Source organism: Carcharodon carcharias, chromosome 16 (genome assembly GCF_017639515.1).
Source record: "Carcharodon carcharias isolate sCarCar2 chromosome 16, sCarCar2.pri, whole genome shotgun sequence".
Classification (NCBI taxonomy): domain Eukaryota; kingdom Metazoa; phylum Chordata; class Chondrichthyes; order Lamniformes; family Lamnidae; genus Carcharodon; species Carcharodon carcharias.
The window spans coordinates 109,251,880-109,272,422 of record NC_054482.1 but is presented as its reverse complement, the minus strand read 5'-3'; the positions used below and the strand labels follow the sequence as shown (position 1 = coordinate 109,272,422).

Genomic DNA, 20,543 nt, shown 5'->3' with positions numbered 1-20,543 from the left:
AGGATCTAGGTAAGTTTTGCACATTTAGCCCAAGTCTCTGACCCTCAGTGGTGGAGACATCCTTGTCATAACCTTGCAGCATAAAACAGTCCATCAGAAGCTTAAATTTCCTGGGCAATTACGATGCATGTGCACGTGTCAGGACTTGCAATGGGTCATAAAGCGCAAGAGCGCCAACTTCTCAACATGAACCACCGTTGATGTCAGAAGGCCTAGCCCAATATTTCCAGGGGTCTCTCAATTTATAGCTAAATTTATAAGGGAAACCAGGAGTGTGTCAATATTTGCTGGAAGCCCCCTGGAATGGGTCAAGATTTACAAGATTTACAAGGCTTACAAGGAATATCCCCGCGCCCCCCCCCCCACCCCACAACATGCTTCAGGTGCTCTCCAGAAGTGTGTCGCTATTTTCTGGGGAAACCCAGGAGCATTGAAATATTTACAGATTGTCCCTAGGAGTATGTCAACGCTCATAATAAACTTGGACATAAACCTTGCCTTAGGTATTTGACTGCTCCAAGCGCAGGCATCAGTTTCTAACCGTTGAAATTCTTGGTCATTCATCGGGCAGAATTTTCCGGCCAGCCGGCCGGCGTGTACCCGATCCAAACGGGAGTGAAATAGCGTCCGATGATGCCGGGCGAGTGTCCCGATGTCGCCGCGCACTCCCGTGGTTTTTCAGTCAGTGGGCGCGCGTGAGAAGCGGCAGCGGGTCCGCTGATAATTAAGAGGCCTATCAAGGCCTTTAACCAATTAATTACATTGAGTTTTTTGCTGCCCCATCCAACCGTTCGGTTGGCAGTTGGGTGAATAGGCCAGGCAGCCTTTGCACTTTTAACAAAGCCTCGACCAAGGGCGGGATGAGGTTTCGAACAGCAAATAAAGAACCAATAAAAAGTTTTGAACCTCCTTTTTTTTTTAAACAGGTCCCTCTTCGTGTGACAGGGTCGCATGCGGGGGACACGATCTCCTTATTTTCTAAATCTTTATTTTGCAGGTTAAAAGTCTTCAGCTCCCCGAGGCAGTCCCTGCGCCTTGAGGGAGCTTGCCCTGAGCGCGCCCCTGCTCGTGCACCCACTTCAGCAGTCACGCTCCTCCCGCCTCCCACCCTGGCAGCGCTGAGGCTCCTGGCACGCCTCTCACGCTTGGGCGGGCCGCCAATGGGCCAGCCGGCGTGAAAGCCCGATCGCGGCCGGCGGTCATTCTCACAGCCGTTCTCGGACCCGCCCCCCCGACGAGGGGAAAAATCCTCCCCACGTAGTGTTTTGCCGTCCTTATTGTTTTGAAATGTTTATCTTCATTTCCTTTCAATGCTGTTTGCTCATTTTGTTTTCCCTTATGAAGAGAGAGAGAGAGAGAGAGAGGGAAAAAACCCAGTGCTTTAGTCCATCCTGGTTATCGGGGAATGCGAAATCTGGGCAGGACGTGATGATCTCAGATCCTTAGTTCAGAAACAGGAAAAAAGTTTGTCAGGAAATTCGCAGCCTCGGAGTAAGGGAGCTGTGCCTCGAACATCCCAACTCACATCACCGAGCAGGCTGAAGACTGCAGCCTCCATGAAATTCATTTTACTGTGCGGTAAGTGTGCAAACAGATCATCTTTCTTTACGGAAAGGTCCTGGCAGCCGCTTCTAATGTGCATCGTTGCTTTTTGGGCAAGCAAATAGCGAAGAAAAGTAGATATGTAAGAGGAGTGTTCTGCTCCTTTGTTTGGCATGCAGACTCATGCTAAATAAATGTTACATATATTTTCATCGCTCCATCATTGGCAGGTGTGCTTTCAGCTCCCTAGGCCCTTAGCTCTGGAATTCCATCTCTGAACTCCTCCATCTCTTGCTCTCTATCTCCTCTCTTAAGGTGCTTCTTAAAATCTATCTCTTTGACCAAGCTTTTGGTCATCTATTCTGATATCTCCTTATGTCAAATTTTGTTTGCTAAAACTCCTGTGAACCACCTACGCTAAAGGTGCTGAATAAACACAAGTAGTTATTTTCATTGTTACTGTCGTTTCTTAAAACCTTGTCATGGTTTTATTGAGTGTTAGGTTTCTGTCCTTGCTCTGCAACTTAACTGTGGTGGAAAAAGTTACTGAAACTATCTGAAGGGCAATAATTTCTTTTAGCAATGGATTTTGCTGTGAGTTTGGTACGTCAGTTAATGGCATGCTGCGAGTGAAGCTGATTTAATATTCGACTGATGAGTTAAACTAGAAGGCGAGCACGCAGAGGGAGGCTTCCACTGGCCACTGACTGTTTGCTCCATTGTAAACAGTGGCAGGATTTTCTATATTTGCTATTGCAAGTTGCTGGGATTGTTCTCTTTCTAGAAGAGGAGGTTAAAGGTAGGTTTAATAGATTTTAAATGGCGAGGAGTTTTGATAAAGTAAATAAAAAGGATTTGTTTTGCATTGGCAGGCATGCTGGTAAACAGAGAACATACATTTAAGGTACTTGGCAAAGAACCGTAGGGGATTTGAGGACAATTGTTACATCAGAAAGCACAGCCTAAAAGTGGCAGCAAGTTCAATGGCAATTTTCAAATTGGAATTGGATAAATAATCGAGAAAGGAGAAACAACCACAGGATGATAGGGAATGAGCATTGATTAGCTCTTTATAAGAGCCAGCACAGGCATGATGGACCCAATGGTTCCCTTCTTTCCTGTATGATTCTCAGTAAGGTCATGAAGCAATTCTGGAAGCATGGTTTTACTGTTTTGCTGGGGAAAACAGAATTGCAGGAAATCCTCCCGTCATGTTTACAATGTCAGCAGTACACAGTGATTAAAGCAAACCTTCCCTCCCTGGTGACCCAACTTCCATGAGAAATAACAATCAAGATTGCTAGAATTAAATATCAAACGATTAGGTAATAAAACCATAGATTTATCAGTTACAGTTACATTTGCCTACAAATTTGTGGTCAAGACGCTTCAAAAGCAATTCATTGTGTGAAGCACTTTGAGTACTTTTAGCATGATGGAAGTGTTAAGTTAATGGGTGGGTTTGCTACATTTAGCTGATCAGTGTTGAACTGAGCGAGGGCTGCCACTGTCAGCAGTGTCACCTTTCCGACGAAATGGCCAAGGTTTATCCATCAGCCAGCATCACTAAAAAATATATTGAACAGCACCTGCTGAACAACCCCGAGTTTACCAAAAAAATTACACTAACAACCAATTTTAGATTGTCAGCCGGGCTCGCAATGTGGCCCAGTTACGCTTGCTAGAATCTACATATATTCCTACGCAGGGACCTGTGCTCCACAGGCAAAGGGAACATTTCCAGGGATTGCAACTTATTTGAACTAAACAAAAGCATGGGAAGGGGGAGATGGGGGAACAATAGATCCCTGGTGCTTTCTCCATAGCTACACCTCAACCAATCAGAGCTGACTTGCCAGACAATCAGCACCCTTTTCTCATGCAGTGTAAATTGTTGTTCCTTTGAAATTTGGCATTCTTGCATCTGTCCTGCTGAGTGCAAGATGAAAAGCTTCGACTGCATGTCTCTTCTTTCAGTAATACTAAAAAAACATATTGTTTGATCGTTATGCCATTGCTGCTTGTGGGAGCTTGCTGCGTGTAAATTGTCCATGTTTTCTAATTCAAAAAAAAACAATTCATTGGGATAAGATGCTACACCAATGCAAGCTCATCCTGTATATGGGCTCTTGCTTTATAGGTCTGTGTGAGGTGGACCTTTGGATATTTGGGCCAACATTCAACTAATCCAAGGATACAGGGCCCCAGCCGCACCACCGTGTGATAAGTGGCCCTCATCCTACCACTTTCTTAGGCATAAGCCCATATCGTACAACTCAGAACTGCATGGGTGATTGATGGCACACCAACAACAATTCTGCCACTGCTCAGTACTGTACACTTTTATATGCAAGGTTCGCAGAGCTGAATTTCCACACAGAGTCCCTGGCAATCCCACATTTAGGCAGAAGAATGGTGCTACTCCTGGGGAAATTACTTCTCCCGGGGTTAATCACTCACTGAAGAACTTGGCAGGAAATCAGGAGGAACTCCACGGAAAGTCTACCTTACAGCAATTTTATCATGACTTTTGTAACATGGATTCCTGATACATAGTAAGCCCCTGCTCAAAGGAGCCACAGAAAAAATTGGCTTACTTGAAGGCAATCAGGCTCTTTCTCTCTATTTAAATGTGAGCATGAACCCATTTGTTGGGACTAAGTTAGTACCTCATCAAAGAATAAAACCCTTGGATGCCTCAAAGCCCTCTCACTTCTGAGTTAAAAAGTTACACTTTGGTGTAGTACTGAGGAAGCGCTGCATCATCGAAGGTGCCAACTTTTGATGTGCTACTAAGGCGAGGTTCCACCTGCCCCCTCATGTAAAAGATTCCATGACACTATTTTGAAGAACAGGAGAGTTCTCCCCACTGTCCTGGCCAACATTTATTTTTCGGTCAACAATACAGATTATCTGGTCAATATCACACTGCAGTTTGTGGGAAATTACTGTGTGCAAATTGGCTGCTGCGATTCCTACATTCCAACAGTGCTTAATTAGCTGAAAAATGGGTTGGGGCATCCCAAGGGTGTGAATGGCACTATGGAAATGCAAATTCTTTCTTACACCTTGTTACATACACATGGTAACAAGGGAGACTCTTTAGAATAAATAAGAGATTTAGGCTTCAAATTGAAATTTTTAAGATTTGGAAAGAAATTCATGAAAGTGATCCAGGCAAATTGTTCAGTGTCCCAAAAGGTTTAAATCCCACTGGAGATGAGTGAAAAATGAGGGATCTCATAACAAGTGAGGATAGGCAGAATTTTGGAATGACTTAGCAGGGAAGGGCTTTGAAGTAGACAGTACTTAACGAACAATTCAAAATATTTCTGGAAAGCAAAAGGATTAAAGGATGTCATGATCAAGAGGGCTTGATCTATTGCGAAGGTGTTGGCTAGTTTGGACCTTCTTCCTGTTTTTATAAAACATTTCTGTTCCTGTACACTGGGTGTTCTTTATGATTTCAAAGTACATCTGTCTTCCTCATTGTCAGACTTTTATTTCTCTCAGCAGTTTTAAGTCGCTGTCCTGAATTCATATCGCAACTACTGGGCTGGGCAGGGGTTCCTGGATTCCCTCCAATTCACAGCTAGGAATATGATGATGAATGGGAAAAAAATAGACGGAAACAGGTTTGAACACTGAGAACTGGGCTGGTTCTGAACTGGTCTCAATCCAGACAGCTCGATTGGAGAACAGTATTGGAGCTGAGTAAAGTACCAAGCTGGATCATTTGGTCAATGCTGAATGGTGTCCCTGGGACACTACAACTGGCTTCAGTGTTCTTATACGAGAAAAATAGACTTGCATTTCTATAGCACTATTTTTTTCCCAAAAATATACATTATTCATAAAATATCTGAAAGAACATTACAAAACATTTCAAAGTGGCCATCATAAGACGTGCAATCATCTTCAGGTTTCCCACGTAGATCATGTCGCACCCTGTGGTGCTTCAATACAATCAAGCAACATTACAGACATTTCAAAATGGTCATAACACACAGCACTATTCAGGGCCACAGGACATCTCAAAGCACTTTACAGCCAATGAAGTGTAGTCAACTTGTGCGCACAGCAAGCTCCCACAAACATCTCTGTGATAGTGACCAGATCATCTGTTTCTTTGTTGGTGTTTGAAGAATAAATATCGCCTAGGATGATGTGAAGATCTGCCCAATTCTTCAAAATACTGTCAGGGAATCTCTTTCATTCATCTGGGTGGACAGATGACACCTTAGTTTTAGCATCTCATCCAAAGGACAGCACTTCCTACAGGCAACACTCCCTCAGTATATAGGTTTCAGTCCAGACTTTTACACTCATGGTTTAGAGTGGGACTTGAACCCAGAGCCTTGGGAATCAAAGTGCAGAGTACTACCAACTGAGCCACAGACAAAACACGGAAAAATCCGCTTCCTGATTGTGCCACCTCCTCTGCTGGAAGTGTGTAGCCAGCCTAATCTGTTTGATGGGGAAACTGAAGGAATTAGATTGTCTGCCCATTATATGCCTCATTTATTTTACATTCCTTTGACTACTTTTGAAATTTGTGGGTGCAGATGTTAAATGAGCTTTCTTTTTAAAAAATCATTTACTGCATGTGGGCATTGCTGGCTTGGCCAGCATTTATTGCCTATTCCTAGTTGCCCTTGAGAAGGTGGTGGTGTGCTACCTTCTTGAACCACTGCAGTCCATGTGGTATAGGTACACCCACAATGCTGTTAGGGAGGGAGTTCCAGGATTTTGTCCCAGCGACAGTGAAGGAAAGCTGATATATTTCCAAGTCAGGGTGGTGAGTGACAGGGGAACTTCCAGGTGGTGGTGTTTCCATGTATCTGCTGCCCTTATCCTTCTAGATGGTAGTGGTTGTGGGTTTGGAAGATGTTGCCTAAGGAGCCTTGGTGAATTCCTGCAATGCATCTTGTAGATGGTACACACTGCTGCTACTGTGCTTCGGTGGTGGAGGAGTGAATGTTTGTGGATGTGGTGCCAATCAAGTGGGCTGCTTTATCCTGGACAGTGTCAAGCTTCTTGAGTGTTGTTGGAGTTGCACTCATCCAGGCAAGTGAAGAGCATTCCATCATGCTCCTGACCTATGCCTTGTAGATGGTGGACAAGCTTTGGGGAGTCAGGAGACGAGTTACTCACTGCAGGATTCTTAGCCCCTGAACTGCTCTTGTGGCTACAGTATTTATATGGCTAGACCAGTTCAGTTTCTGGTCAATGGTAACCCCCAGGATGTTGATGGTGGGGGATTTAGCAATCGTAATACCATTGAACGTCAAAGGGCGATAGTTAGATTCTTTCTTGCTGGAGATGGTCATTGCCTGGCACTTGTGTGGCACAAATGTTACTTGCCAAGCCTGGATATTGTCCAGGTTTTGCTGCATTTGGACATGGACTGCTTCAAGATGGAGGAATAAATAAAAATGCTCATCCAGGTAGCAGCTCATTGTGTTCTGTTGAATGTCCATCGCTTCATGTGTGAATTGCTTTTGGACTGCAATGACTGCTTTATGTCATCAAACATGGCAATTCTGCATCAGCAATATGTCCTGCAAGCAACAGATTGGTTATAATCGTCCAAAATGTTCAAGAATAATCTGTTTTTTTTCCTGATAATGTTGTTTAAGAGCGAATGTTGACTAGGCCATTAGTTAACTCCCTGCTTCTTGTTAAACTTTTAGAGAACCTTGGTTAGACCACACCTCGGGCACTGTGCACAGCTTAGGTCTCAATATTACAAAAAGGATGTGAGGCATTGATGAAAGTGCAAGAATTATATCATAACTGAGAGGTTATAACTATCAGAAAAGGCTGAACACATTGGGGCTCTGTTCTCTTTACTCTAGAGGGTGGAAGTTAAGGTAGATACTTCCACTTGTGAGAGCCCAAAGCTATGGGACAAAAACATAAGAAGGTCATAAATAAACCCAATAGAGAATTCAGTAGCGACGTCTTTATCCAGAGAATGATTATATGTGGACCATGCTGCCATGTGGAATTGGTGTGGCAAATAGCCAAGATGCGTTTAAGGGGAAGCTAGATAAATACATGCTTTGGTCAGTGATCAGGGAGAGGAGGGTGTGGCTGCAATCGAGGCAGGTAAGGGGATTGAGGAAGTCAAAGTGGAGGAGCCTCATCCCTTGCAATTACCCAACAGGTTTGAGGTGCTTGCGGTCTGTACAAACGAGAGTGGGGACTGCAGGGGTGAGTGAGCAGACTGACCATGGCATCAGGGTACAGAAAGCCATTCAAGCTGGGAGAGCTAACAGGAATGCAATTGTAGTGGGCAACAATATATTGAGGGGGTTAGACACAGACTTCTGCAGCTGAGAGCGAGAGACCAGAAGGCTGTGTTGCCTGCCCAGTGCCAAGGTTTGGGACATCTGCTCTGGGCTGCGGACGAACTTGCAGTGGGCAGGGGATGATCCAGTGGCCGTGGTCCACCTAGGTAACCACCTAGATAGGACTAGGAAGGAGATTCTACTTTGAGAGTATGAGAAACTAGGGGCTAAATTAAAAAGCAGAACCTTAAAGGTAATTATCTCTGAGCCATGAGCAAATTGGTGTAGGGTAAATATGATTAGAGAGTTAAATGTGTAGCTCAAAGATTGGTGTGGGTGATAAAAGCAAAAAAACTGTGGATGCTGGAAATCCAAAACAAAAATAAAAATAAAAATACCTGGGAAAACTCAGCATGCCTGGTAGCATCTGCGGAGAGGAACACAGTTAACGTTTCGAGTCCGTATGACTCTACAATTGGTTTGGGTGAAATGGGCTTCAATTCATGGGGCTCTGGCATCAGTACTGGGGAAAGTGAGAGCTATACCATTGGAATGGTCTGTAAACTGCAACTGTGCTGGTACCAGTGTTCTGGAAAGGCTTATAACTAGAGCAGTGGAGAGGGCTTTAAACTAAATAGGGGAATTGAGGGAAGATGTGAGAAACTAATGAGACAGGAGAAGTTAAGAGGACAGGGTTTTAATAAAGGAAATGGTTATCAGAACATGTCAGGAAGGAACAGAGTGTACAAACATAAGAGTGTGCCCGCAGTTAAGGCTAGAGTTACGAAAATAATAAAACAAAATTAAAGGCACTCTATCTGAATACATGCCGTATTCGTAACGAGGGAGAAGAATTGATGGCAAAAATAGATGTAAACAGATATGACCTTATTACCATTACAGAGATGTGGCTGCAGGGTGACCAAGGCTGGGAGATGAAAGTTCATGAGTATTCAACATTTAGGAAGATTAGACAAAAAGGAAAAGGATGCGGTGTCACAATGTTAATAAAGAATGAGATCAGTATGTTATTAGAGAGGATCGTATATCAGAAGATGAATATGTAGAATCAGTTTGGGTGGAGCTAAGAAACAGCAAGGGGCGGCAAACTTTGGTAGTTGTTCATAGACCACCAAATAGTAGTGGTAATGTATAAATCAGGAAATTAGAGGTGCGTGTAACAAGGGTAACTCCGTGATCATGGAGTACTTCAACCTACAGATAGACTGGATAAACCTAATTAGCATGAATGCTGAGGAGAATGAATTCCTGGAATGTATACAAGATGGTTTTCTAGAAAAATATGTTGAGAAACAAACTAGAGAATGGGCTATTTGGATATAGTATTGTGCAATGAGAAAGGGTTAATTAATATTCTCATTGTAAAGGAGCCTTTAGGGAAGAGTGACCATAATAAGTGCGAATTTTCATGAAGTTTGAAAATGATTTGGTTCAATCTGAAACTAGGGCCTTGAATCTAAACAAAAGAAACTACAAAGGTATGAGGGGCAAATTGGCTAAGGTACATTGGGGAACTACGTTAAAATGTATAATGATAGATAGGCAATGGCTGCTATTTAAAGAATTGATACATGGTTTGCAACAAATTTACATTCCTTTAAGGCACAAAAAAACCAACAAGAAAAGTGATCCAACCATGGCTAACAAGAGTAGTTCAAGCTTCTATTATATCGATGGAAGAGGCATATAAAGTTGCCAAAAAAGTAATAAGCCTGGGGATTTGGAGCATTTTAAAATTCAGCAAAGGAGAAACAAGAAATTGATAAAGAAAGAAAAAATAGAATATAAAAGTGAACTAGCAAGGAGCATAAAAATGGACTATAAAAGCTTCTACAGGTATATAAAAGGAATAAGGTTAGTAAAGACAAATGTGGGTCCATTACAGGCAGAAAATCGAGAATTTACAATGTGTAATAAGGCAATGACAGAGAAACTAAACAAATACTTTGTCTCTGCCTTCACAGAGGAAGATACAGAAAACCTCCCTGAAATATTGGGGAACCAAGGACCTAGTGAGATTGAGGACCTGAAAGAAATTAGCATTTGTAAAAAAGTAGTGCTGAATAAATTAATGGGATTAAGAATTGATAAAGCCCCTGGACCTGATGATGTACATCCCACAGTGTTGAAAGAGGTAGCTGTCGAGATATTGGATGCATTGGTGATCATCTTTCAATATCCTATAGACTCTGGAATGGTGCCTGTGGATCAAAATATAATCCCGCTGTTTAAGAAAAAAAGGAGGGAGAAAACAAGCCTGTTAACTTAACATAATTAATTGGGAAAATGCTAAATTTATTCTAAAGGATGTGATAACTGGGCAATTAGAAAATAATGGTAGGATTGGCAGACTCAACATAGATTTATGAAAGGGAAAGCATGTTTGACAAACCTGTTGGAAAGTTTTGAGGATGTTACCCGCAGGATGGATAAGGGTGTATCTGGATTTTCAGAAGGCTTTCAGTAAGGTCCCATCCGGAGTTGGTAAGCAGAATTAGAGCACGTGGGATTACGGGTTATATGCTGCCATGGATTGAGGATTGATTAATGGACAGAAAACAGACAGTAGGGATAAATGGATCATTCACAGACTGGCAGGCTGTGACTCGTGGGGAATCACAAGTATCAGTGCTTGGGCCACAGCTGTTCACAACCTATTTAAATGATTTGGATGTAGGGACCAAATGTAATGTTACCAAGTTGCTAATGACGCAAAACTTGGTGGGAATGTGAGTTGTGAGGAGGACGCAAAGAGACTTCAAAGGGATTTAGACAGGCTAAGAGAGTGGGCAAGAAAAAGGCAGATGGAATATAATGTGACAAAATATGAAGCTATCCACTTGGGTTTGGAAAACAGAAGTGCAGAGTATTTTTTAAATGGGGAGAGATTGGGAAATATTAATGTACAAAGGGACCTGGGTGTTCTTGTTCAAGGTCACTAAAAATTAACATGCAGGTGCAGCAAGCAATTAGGAAGGCAAATGATATGTTAGCTTTTATTGGAAGGGGATTTGAGTGCAGGAGTAAGGAAGTCTTGCTACAGTTTATAGACCTTTAGTGAGACCACACCTGGAGTATTGTGTGCGGTTTTGGTCTCTTTACCAAAGGAAGGATATACTGACCAACCCACCCTGGGATGCTGGATTATCCCATTAGAGAAGACTGGGCTTGTATTCCCTAGCGTTTCGAAGGATGAGAGTTGACCTCACTGAAGTGTACAGGTTTCTTAAAGGGCTCAACAGGGTAGATGCAGGAAAGATGTTTATACTGGTTGGGGATCTAGAACCAGTAGACACAGTCTCAGTTAGGACCAAGATTAAGAGGAATTTCTTCACTCAGCGGGTGGTGCATCTTTGGAATTCTCGACCTCAGAGAGCTGTGGAAGCTCAGTCATTGGGCAGAATTTTGCCCTTGGCGGGTGTGCGGGCCCCACCGGCTCGGCAGCGGGCGGACAGCTGACCCCCGCCACCGAAACATGGCCGGCCGCCATTTTGAGTGGGTGGGCCAATTAAGGCCCGCCCAGCGGCCTGCCTGATGGGAAGCGCTATGCACCTCCTGTGCTGGGGGGTGGGGGGGAGGGAGTCCCCAGCTGTTAAAGTCCGCTCTTTCACTCGTGCACATGAAAGAGCTCACTGCTCCCTGAGACAAAGTGCTGTCTCAGGGAGATTACTGACAGTGTACAAAAGTTAAAAAAATAGAGAAATAAAAATATTATTAACATGTCCCCCTCATGTGACAATGTCTCAATTGGCCATTATCAGGTCGGCGGGCGGACAGCTGATTTCGCTGTCCACCCACCTTCCTAAAAATTTAAAGGGACCGGGATGATGTCGGGCATTCCTCCCGAGGTCAACCCGTGTTATTTTCCCGTCGGCGAGCGGGCCCCGCCCCCAAATCACCGACGGGAAAAATCCTGGCCATTGAGTATGTTCAAAGCAAAGATCGATAGATTTCTAGATACCAGTGACATCAGGGGATGTGGGGATAGTGTGGGAAGATGGCATCGAGGATAAGATCAGCGATGATCTAATTGAATGGCAGAGCAGGCATGAGGGAGAAAGGAATAGAAGGACATGTCGATAGAGTTAGATAAAGTAGGGTGGGAAGAGGCTCATGTGCCATGAGCTGGCATAGACCAGCTGGGCAGAATGGCCTGTTTCTGTCCTGTAAAATCTATGTATTGTAATTCATCTTCAGGCAAGGCTATGGGATGATTAACACGTACCAAACCAGGCTAACAGGAGTTTAGTTTAAAACCTCTTCTAAAGATGGCAGTGCTAACAATCGAGGGGCTCTTCCAGGATTGCACTCAGTCTGGATCCTGAGTGCGTTCCTGCTGTAGACCCTGTAATTCCCAGAAATAAGAATATCACCAACTGAGCCAAGCTGAGGTGACAAAAGGTATGGATAAGTATTTTAGTGATGGGGAAGGGGTAAGGTCAAAGGTTATGAAGAGAAATTCCCTTACAACTGGAGCTGTGATGATCTGGGATGCAGTGCCTGAAAGCGTGGTGGTCTCCAATTCAAAAGCAACTTTCAGAAAGGAAGTTGATATATACTTGAACAGGAAAATAAATTGCAGGGCTCTGGAGAGAGCAAGCTCTTTCAAAGTGCCAGCGCAGGCAAGAATGGGCCGAGTGGTCTCCTAATGAGCGATATGACTCTAACTGGTAAACAGAATTCTAGTAGATCTTCAAGTGAGAGCTTAGAAATGTATATTTTCCCATGTTTTCTTTGTTCGCTATGCTTTAAGAATCCTTTGGGTGACTCTATCGCCACGTTTAGAGCCGTTGATTTTGACTTTTTGATGCTGTGCTTTGTGCCCTTTGTCCAATTATGTTTTCACCTTTCAAATTCCAGTGTGGCTGTCCAGTCTGCTGGATCTCTGCTCCCTCTCGCTAAGCTCCAGCACTGACGGTAACAAAGACTGCAGCAATGAGTGCAACGCGAACGCTACCTGCACAGTGATGGGCGGGAAACTCGGATGCTACTGCAACCCTGGCTTCACAGGCGATGGAGTACGGCACTGTGAAGGTAGGAAAACAGTGTCTAAGAAAATGCAATTTGACAGAGATTCAGATATTCATGAAGAATAGGGCTGGTGAGGTGGACTATAATGGGTTCTTTTACTCAGCCCAGTGCATTCCAAGTGTTTTTGTAACGTGGAGAATGCTATTGTACTTAGATCCTATTAGACTGTTCCTTTTGTTATTTCGTGGAATGTGGGCATCACTGACAAGGCCAGCATTTGTCACCCATCCCTAATTGCCCTTGAGCTGAGTGGCTTGCTCGGCCATTTCAGAGGGCAGTTAAGAGTCAACCACGTTGCTGTGGGTCTGGAGTCACAGGTAGGCCAGACCAGCTAAGGATGGTAGATTTCCTTCCCTAAAGGGTATTAGTGAACCAGATAGGTTTTTACAACAATCAATGGTAGTCTTATGATCACCATTACTGAGATTAGCTTTCAATTCCAGATTTTATTAATTGAATTTAAATTCCACCAGCTGCCGTGGTGTGATGTGAACCCATGTCCCCAGAGAATTAGCCTGGGTCTCTGGATTACAACAATATGAATGTTGACAGTCCAGGGGGCACTTAATTTAAGAAGGCCCCTGAATTGGATCCTCACCCACCAAGAAAAATCAGGGAGGGGGAATAGGGGGTAAGACCTTCACAGCTTCACCCCTTTCCGTCTCTCGAAACTTCTCCTTCTCCATAATGCTCCAAGAGCTCTGCATTCCCGCAGTCCTGGCCTCTTGTACACCCGCCAGTTCTCACTTGCCCCTCCTTTTGTAGCCCTGCCATCAACTAAGCACAGTATTGCGCTCCCTAAACCTTTCCATCTCTCCCCTTCTCTCATCTCCTTTAAGAAGCTCCAAGTTCACTTGACTGATTCCTAGAATGAGGGGGTTGCCTTATGAGGTAAGATTGAGCAGGTTGGGCCTATACTCATTGGAGTTTAGGTGATCTTATTGAAACGTGTAAGACCCTGAGGGGACTTGACGGGCTGGATGCTGAGGGAATCTTTTTCTTTATTGGGTAACCTAAAAACTAGGGAACACAGTTTAAAAATTAGGGGTCCCTCATTTAAGACTGAGATGAGGAGAATTTTTTTTCTCGCAGAGGGTCCTTAGTCTCTGGAATTCCCTACAGAGCAGTGGAAGCTGGGCCATTGAATATATTCATGGCCGAGTCAGATAGATTTTTGATTAACAAGGGACTCAAGGGTTATGGTGGGCAGACAGAAAAGTGGAGTTAAGGCGACAGTCAGATCAGCCATGATCTTATCGAACAACTGAGCAGGCTCGAGGGGCCAAATGGCCAACTTATGCTCCTAATTCCTGTGTACTTACCCCTTTGGCCAAGCTTTCTGTCATCTCTCATAATGTTTTATTTCAACCAGTGTCACTTTTGTTTTGCGAACAATTCTCCTGGAATGCATCTTGAGAGGTTTTACTGCTTTAAAGGTGCTATATAAATGCAAGTTATTGTTGATAGGCAAATGGGGGAACAAAGGAAAGGAAATCGGGAATTGCAGAGAGATTTCTTAAGATGGGTAGTGGGATAGTTTGACCATGGGCAAATGGTGATGGTCCCTGTCTCCCTTTCCTGTTCCTGCACCATCGCCTTGAGGGTCAAACAAAAATCTATCCTTAACCCTTTCTTCTTCATCATCGACAGGCACAGGGTCAACTCCATATGAAAACTTCCAGCTCCAAACTTCCACTAATCCTCTAGGCCTTACAGCTACCCCCGCACTATTAGAGTGCCCTATGTCAGATCCCAGAGAGGTCACCACTTCCTTCACCTCAGCGTCAAGAAGATCTCAGTTCCCAGTGCAAAACCCAATCTCCTGACAGTAATTCCTTGAATCCTCAAACTGAGCGAAATGTGTACAATCTTGGTGACCTGTTCAACCTAGAAATGACTTTTAAATCCTACATTCTCTCCATCACTCACTTCTGGCCCCAGACCAGCCCTTCTGCCACAGAAACCCTGATTTATGTCTTTGTCACCTCCAGGCTCAAGTACTTTAATGATCTCCTTGCTGGATGTGTTTTGTCCACACTCCCTAAACTCCAAGTTGCCCAAAATGCAGCTGCTCATGTCTTGTCGCACACTAAGGCCATCACTCCTGAACCTCTCTTTCAATGTATTCATTTGAAACCCTCATGGTTACCTTCAATCCCTCCAGGCCTTCTCTCAGCCCTACCTCTGCAATCTCCTCCAAATTTACAACCTGCCGCACCCTTCAGTCTTCCAACTCTGACCTCCTGTTGTATCCTCCTTTCTTCAGCCCAGAATTATGCTTCCAGCACTCTACTGTACGATCTAGAATTATCTATAATTTACAGTGCAGAAAGAGGCCATTCAGCTTAGCTAATCCATGCTGGTGTTTATGCACCACAGGAGCCTCCTCCCACTCTCATTTACTTTATCTATCCCAGTGATATATCCTCAGTTCCTTTACCCTCATCTCGTTTATCTAGCTTCTCTTTAAATGTATCAGTTACTCCCCTCAACTGCTCCTTGTGGTAGAAAGTTCCACACTCTCACCATTCACTGGCTCAAGAGGTTTCTCATGAATTCCCTATTGGATTTAAGAGTGACTACATATATTTTTAGCCCTTTGTTCTCTGGTTCTATTCACAAGTGGAAAACAAGGATGAGAATTTTAAAATTGAAGCATTGCTCGAACGGAGATGAGGGACTTTTGTTATGTGGAGACTGGGAGAGCAGGGGATGGAACTCTTTATAGCAGTGAAGGTTCAGAAGAGAATTGATAGAGGTGTTCAAATCATGAATGGTTTTGATAGAATAAATATGGTGAAAATGTTTCCAATGACAGGAATGTTGGTAATCACAGGACACAGGTTTAAGTAGAAAGCAAAATCAAAAACAAAAATAGCTGGAAAAACTCAGCAGGTCTGACAGCATCTGACAAGATACACCAGAAGATAGAAAAGGCGTGTAAGAAAGACAAGGTTACAGTGATCATGGGGGATTTCAATAAGCAGGTAGACTGGGAAAATCAGGTTGGTAGTGGATCCCAAGAAAAGGAATTTGTGGAATGTCTACAAGATGGCTTTTTGGAGCAGCTTGTGGAGCCCACTAGGGAACAGGCAATTCTAGATTTAGTGATGTGTAATGAGGCAGATTTGTTAAGGGAACTTAAGCTGAAGGAACCCTTAGGAGGAAGTGACCATAATATGATAGAATTTACCCTGCAATTTGAGAGGAAAAAGCTGGAATCAGATGTAACGGTATTACAGTTGAATAAAGGCAACTACAGAGGCATGAGGGAGGGGCTGGCCAGAATTGACTGGGAGATGAGCCTAGCAGGAAAGACAGTGGAACAGCAATGGCAGGAGTTTCTGGGAGTAATTTGGGAGACACAGCAAAAATTCATCCCTAGGAAGAAGAAGCATACTAAAGGGTGGAAGAGGCAACCATGGCTGACAAGGGAAGTCAGGGACAGCATAAAAGCTAAAGAGAAAGCATACAATGTGGCGAAGAGCAGTGGGAAACCAGGGGATTGGGAAGCCTACAAAGACCAACAAAGGACAACTAAAAAAGAGTCAGAGAGGGTCCCAGAGGACTGGAAAATCGCTAATGTAACCCCCCTGTTTAAGAAGGGAGTGAGGCAAAAGACGGGAAATTACAGGCCGATTAGACTGACCTCGGTCATTGGAAAGATTTTAGAGTCCATTATTAAGGATGAGATTTCAGAATACTTGGAAGTGCATGGTAAAATAGGGCAAAGTCAGCATGGTTTCATCAAGGGGAAGTCATGCCTGACAAATCTGTTAGAATTCTTTGAGGAGGTAATGAGTAAGTTAGACAAAGGAGAGCCAATGGATGTTATCTACATGGACTTCCAGAAGGCCTTTGACAAGGTGCCGCACAGGAGGCTGCTCAGTAAGATAAGAGCCCATGGTGTTAGAGGCAAGGTACTAGCATGGATAGAAGATTGGCTGTCTGGCAGGAGGCAGAGAGTGGGGATAAGGGGGTCCTTCTCAGGATGGCTGGTGACTAGTGGAGTTCCGCAGGGGTCAGTGTTGGGACCACAACTTTTCACTTTATACATTAATGATCTAGATGAAGGAACTGAGGGCATCCTGGCCAAGTTTGCAGATGATACAAAGATGGGTGGAGGGACAGGTAGTATTGAGGAGGCTGGGAGGCTGCAGAAGGATTTGGACAGGTTAGGAGAATGGGCAAAGAAGTGGCAGATGGAATACAACGTGGGGGAGTGTGAGGTCATGCACTTTGGTAGGAAGAATAGAGGCATAGACTATTTCCTAAATGGGGAGAGAATTCAGAAATCTGGAGTGCAAAGGGACTTGGGCGTCCTAGTCCAGGATTCTCTTAAGATTAACTTGCAGGTTGAGTCGGTAGTTAGGAAGGCAAATGCAATGTTAGCATTTATTTCAAGAGGACTAAAATATAAAAGCAGGGATGTGCTGCTGAGGCTTTATAAGGCTCTGGTCAGACCACATTTAGAATATTGTGAGCAATTTTGGGCCCAATATCTCAAGAAGGATGTGCTGGCCCTGGAGAGGGTCCAGAGGAGGTTTACGAGAACGATCCCAGGAATGAAAGACTTAACATATGAGGAATGTTTGAGGACTCTGGGTCTATACTCAATGAGGTTTAGAAGGATGAGGGGGGATCTGATTGAAACTTACAGAATACTGAAAGGCTTGGATAGAGTGGACGTGGGAAAGATGTTTCCATTAGTAGGAGAGACCAGGACCCGAGGGCACAGCCTCAGAGTAAAGGGAAGACTTTTTAGAACAGAGATGAGGAGAAACTTCTTTAGCCAGAGAGTGGTGAATCTATGGAATTCATTGCCACAGAAGGCTGTGGAGGCCGGGTCATTGAGTGTATTTAAGACCGAGATGGATAGGTTCTTGATTGGTAAGGGGATCAAAGGTTACGGGGAGAAGGTGGGAGAATGGGATTGAGAAACTTATCAACCATGATTGAATGGCGCAGCAAACCCGATGGGCCGAATGGCCTAATTTCTGCTCCTATGTCTTATGGTCTTATGGTCATCTGCGGAGAGGAACACAGTTGACGTTCTGCGTCCGTATGACTCTTCATCAGAGCCAAGGAAATAGAGAAATGAGGTGAAATATAAGCTGGTAAAGGGGGGGTGGGACAGGTAGTGCTGGATAGAGGTTTAAGGTGATTAGCACAAGAAAGAGGGGTGGCATGAGGAAACGTTTTCTTACACAGTCATTTGTTGCGATCCACAACACATCTGCCTGAAAGGGCTGTGAAACCAGATTCAATAGTAACATTCAGAAGAGAATTGAATAAATACATGAAAGAAAATATTTACAGGGCTACAGGGCAAGAGCAGGGGAGTGGGACTAATTAGATCGCTCTACTAAAAAACTGACAGTTGCGATGGCCTCCATGTGTGCTGTACCATTCTGTGATTCTATGAATGCTGTCGTTCCCAGATTATCACAGTAAAATGTAATCAGATAGACAGGGCAGCTCAATATCGAGGGGTTTGAAGCATCAATTTTAATTTGTGATAAAATATGTTACTCTACAGTAAACCTGGGTGTTTCAAAGCAGTTAGATCATTTATTTATGACTTCAGCCATTAAACAAGATGAGAACCTTAAAAATCAATGCCACATGGGTAGTGCAATACCACCCTTAGATCGTTAACCAGCTGCAACCTATTATAGATCAGACCACCAGAAGTGTTTGGCCTGCTGGGTGAATGTTTCTCTGTTTTGGTGATAAGTTTGGTATTCTTAAGACATGTGGGAGGCTCTGTTAGCTCAGTCAGCTAGCTGGCTAACTTGGATCAAATTAATCCCAATAGCATGGGGCACAATCCCCATTCTGGCTGAGGTAGACTCGGGGCCTGCCTCCTCGCCTACCCATAGTAAAAAAAAATCACAACACTTTGCCATAGTTCGTCGAATAATTGCCAAAGATCTTCCTTCAAACAGAGAACAGAAGAAGGTGTGGTGTGCTACAGTCTTGATGCTGCAATACAGGTACATAAATCTCAAGCAAAACAAGCTAAGACCATAAAGAGTCCCAACAAAGTGTGTTGCTTTGCAGAGGAACAGAATACAAATTAAAGCAGGGAGTTAATGTTAAATTTACAGAGAACCGTGGCTAGACCACAGTTGGCAGTAGAAATCCAACTTGGGCACAAGGCAAATTGGGAGATATTGAACCAGCCTCCTGTTATGCTTCCTACCCAATATATAGATCCATTGATGTTAATTGGATTGAATATCAAGCAGAGCAAATAGCCTGTCCGCTCTACTGTGTCGCACAAGATGGATGCCTACTACTCAGTCCACCGTCTGCAGTTCTAGCCTTTGTCCCACGGAATGGATATGAAGCCCTGAAACAATTACAGAAAGGACTAACAAGGGATGTTACCAGTAGTGAGAGGATTCAAGTATCAGGAAAGGCCGGGCAGGCGAGGGCTTTGATCCCACATGGAGTCTGCTGTTTTCATGTTAATGCACAGTCAAAATGTGCTTTGTGTTGTAGCAAAATTGGCAGCATTTGTGCCAATTGCTTTTTTTTAAAAATTGGGTTACGGGCATCGATGGCCAGGCCAACATTTATTGCCCATCCTTAATTGCCCATTAGAAGGTGGTGGTGAGCTGCCATCTTGAACCGCTGCAGTCCACATGGTGTAGGTACTAGTCAAGCAACAGTCTGACATAATAATCCTCATGGAATCATATCTTACAGATCATGTCCCAGACACCACCATCACCATCCCCGGGTATGTCCTGTCCCACCGGCAGGACAGGCCCAGCAGAGGTGGTGGCACAGTGGTATACAGCCAGGAGGGAGCTGCCCCAGGAGTCCTGAACATTGACTCCGGACCCCACAAGGTCTCATGGCATCAGGTCAAACATGGGCAAGGAAACTTCCTGCTGATTGCTACATACCCACCCTCCCTCAGCTGATGAATCAGTGTTTCTCTATGTTGAACGCCACTTGGAGATAGAACTGAGGGTGGCAAGAGTGCGAATGTACGCTGGGTGGGGGACTTCAATGTCCATCACCAAGAGAGGCTCGGTATCACCACTACTGACCAAGTCTTAAAGATATAGCTGCTAAACTGGGTCTGCTGCAGGTGGTGAGGAAACCAACAAACAGGAAAAATATACTTGACCTCATCCTCACCCACCTGCCTGTCCTAGATGCATCTGTCCATGACAGTATCGGTGGGAGTGTCCACCACACAGTTGATGTGGAGACGAAGTCCCACCTTCACATTGAGAATACTCTCCATCGTGATGTGTGGCACTACCACCATGCTAAATGGGATAGATTTCGAACAGAGTTAGCAATGCAAGACTGGGCATCCATGAGGTGCTGTGGGCCATCAGCAGCAGCAGAATTGTACTCGAACACAATCTGTAACCTCATGGCCCGGCATATCCCCCACTCTATCATTACTATCAAGCCAGGAGATCAACCTTGGTTCAATGAAGAGTGTAGGAGGGCATGCTAGGAGCAGCAGCAAGCATACCTAAAAATGAGGTGTCAACCTGATGAAGCTATAACGCAGGACTACTTGTGTTCCAAACAGCGTAAGCAGCAAGTGATAGACAAAGCTAAGCGATCCCACGACCAACAAATCAGATCTAATCTCTGCAGTCCTGCCACATTGAGTTGTGAATA

General features: G+C 44.2%; 1 protein-coding gene across 1 annotated transcript in view; it reads left to right on the top strand.

Moving 5' to 3' along the window:
* The first annotated feature begins 1,488 nt into the window (after positions 1-1,488).
* adgrl4 (adhesion G protein-coupled receptor L4) overlaps positions 1,489-20,543 on the top strand; it is a 132,879-nt gene continuing 113,824 nt past the window's right edge. Inside the window, exons 1-2 of the mRNA XM_041208878.1 lie at positions 1,489-1,578; positions 12,717-12,890. Of these exons, the coding sequence (XP_041064812.1) occupies positions 1,557-1,578; positions 12,717-12,890 (196 nt within the window). The 5' untranslated portion in view covers positions 1,489-1,556. The remainder of the gene's footprint in view (positions 1,579-12,716; positions 12,891-20,543) is intronic.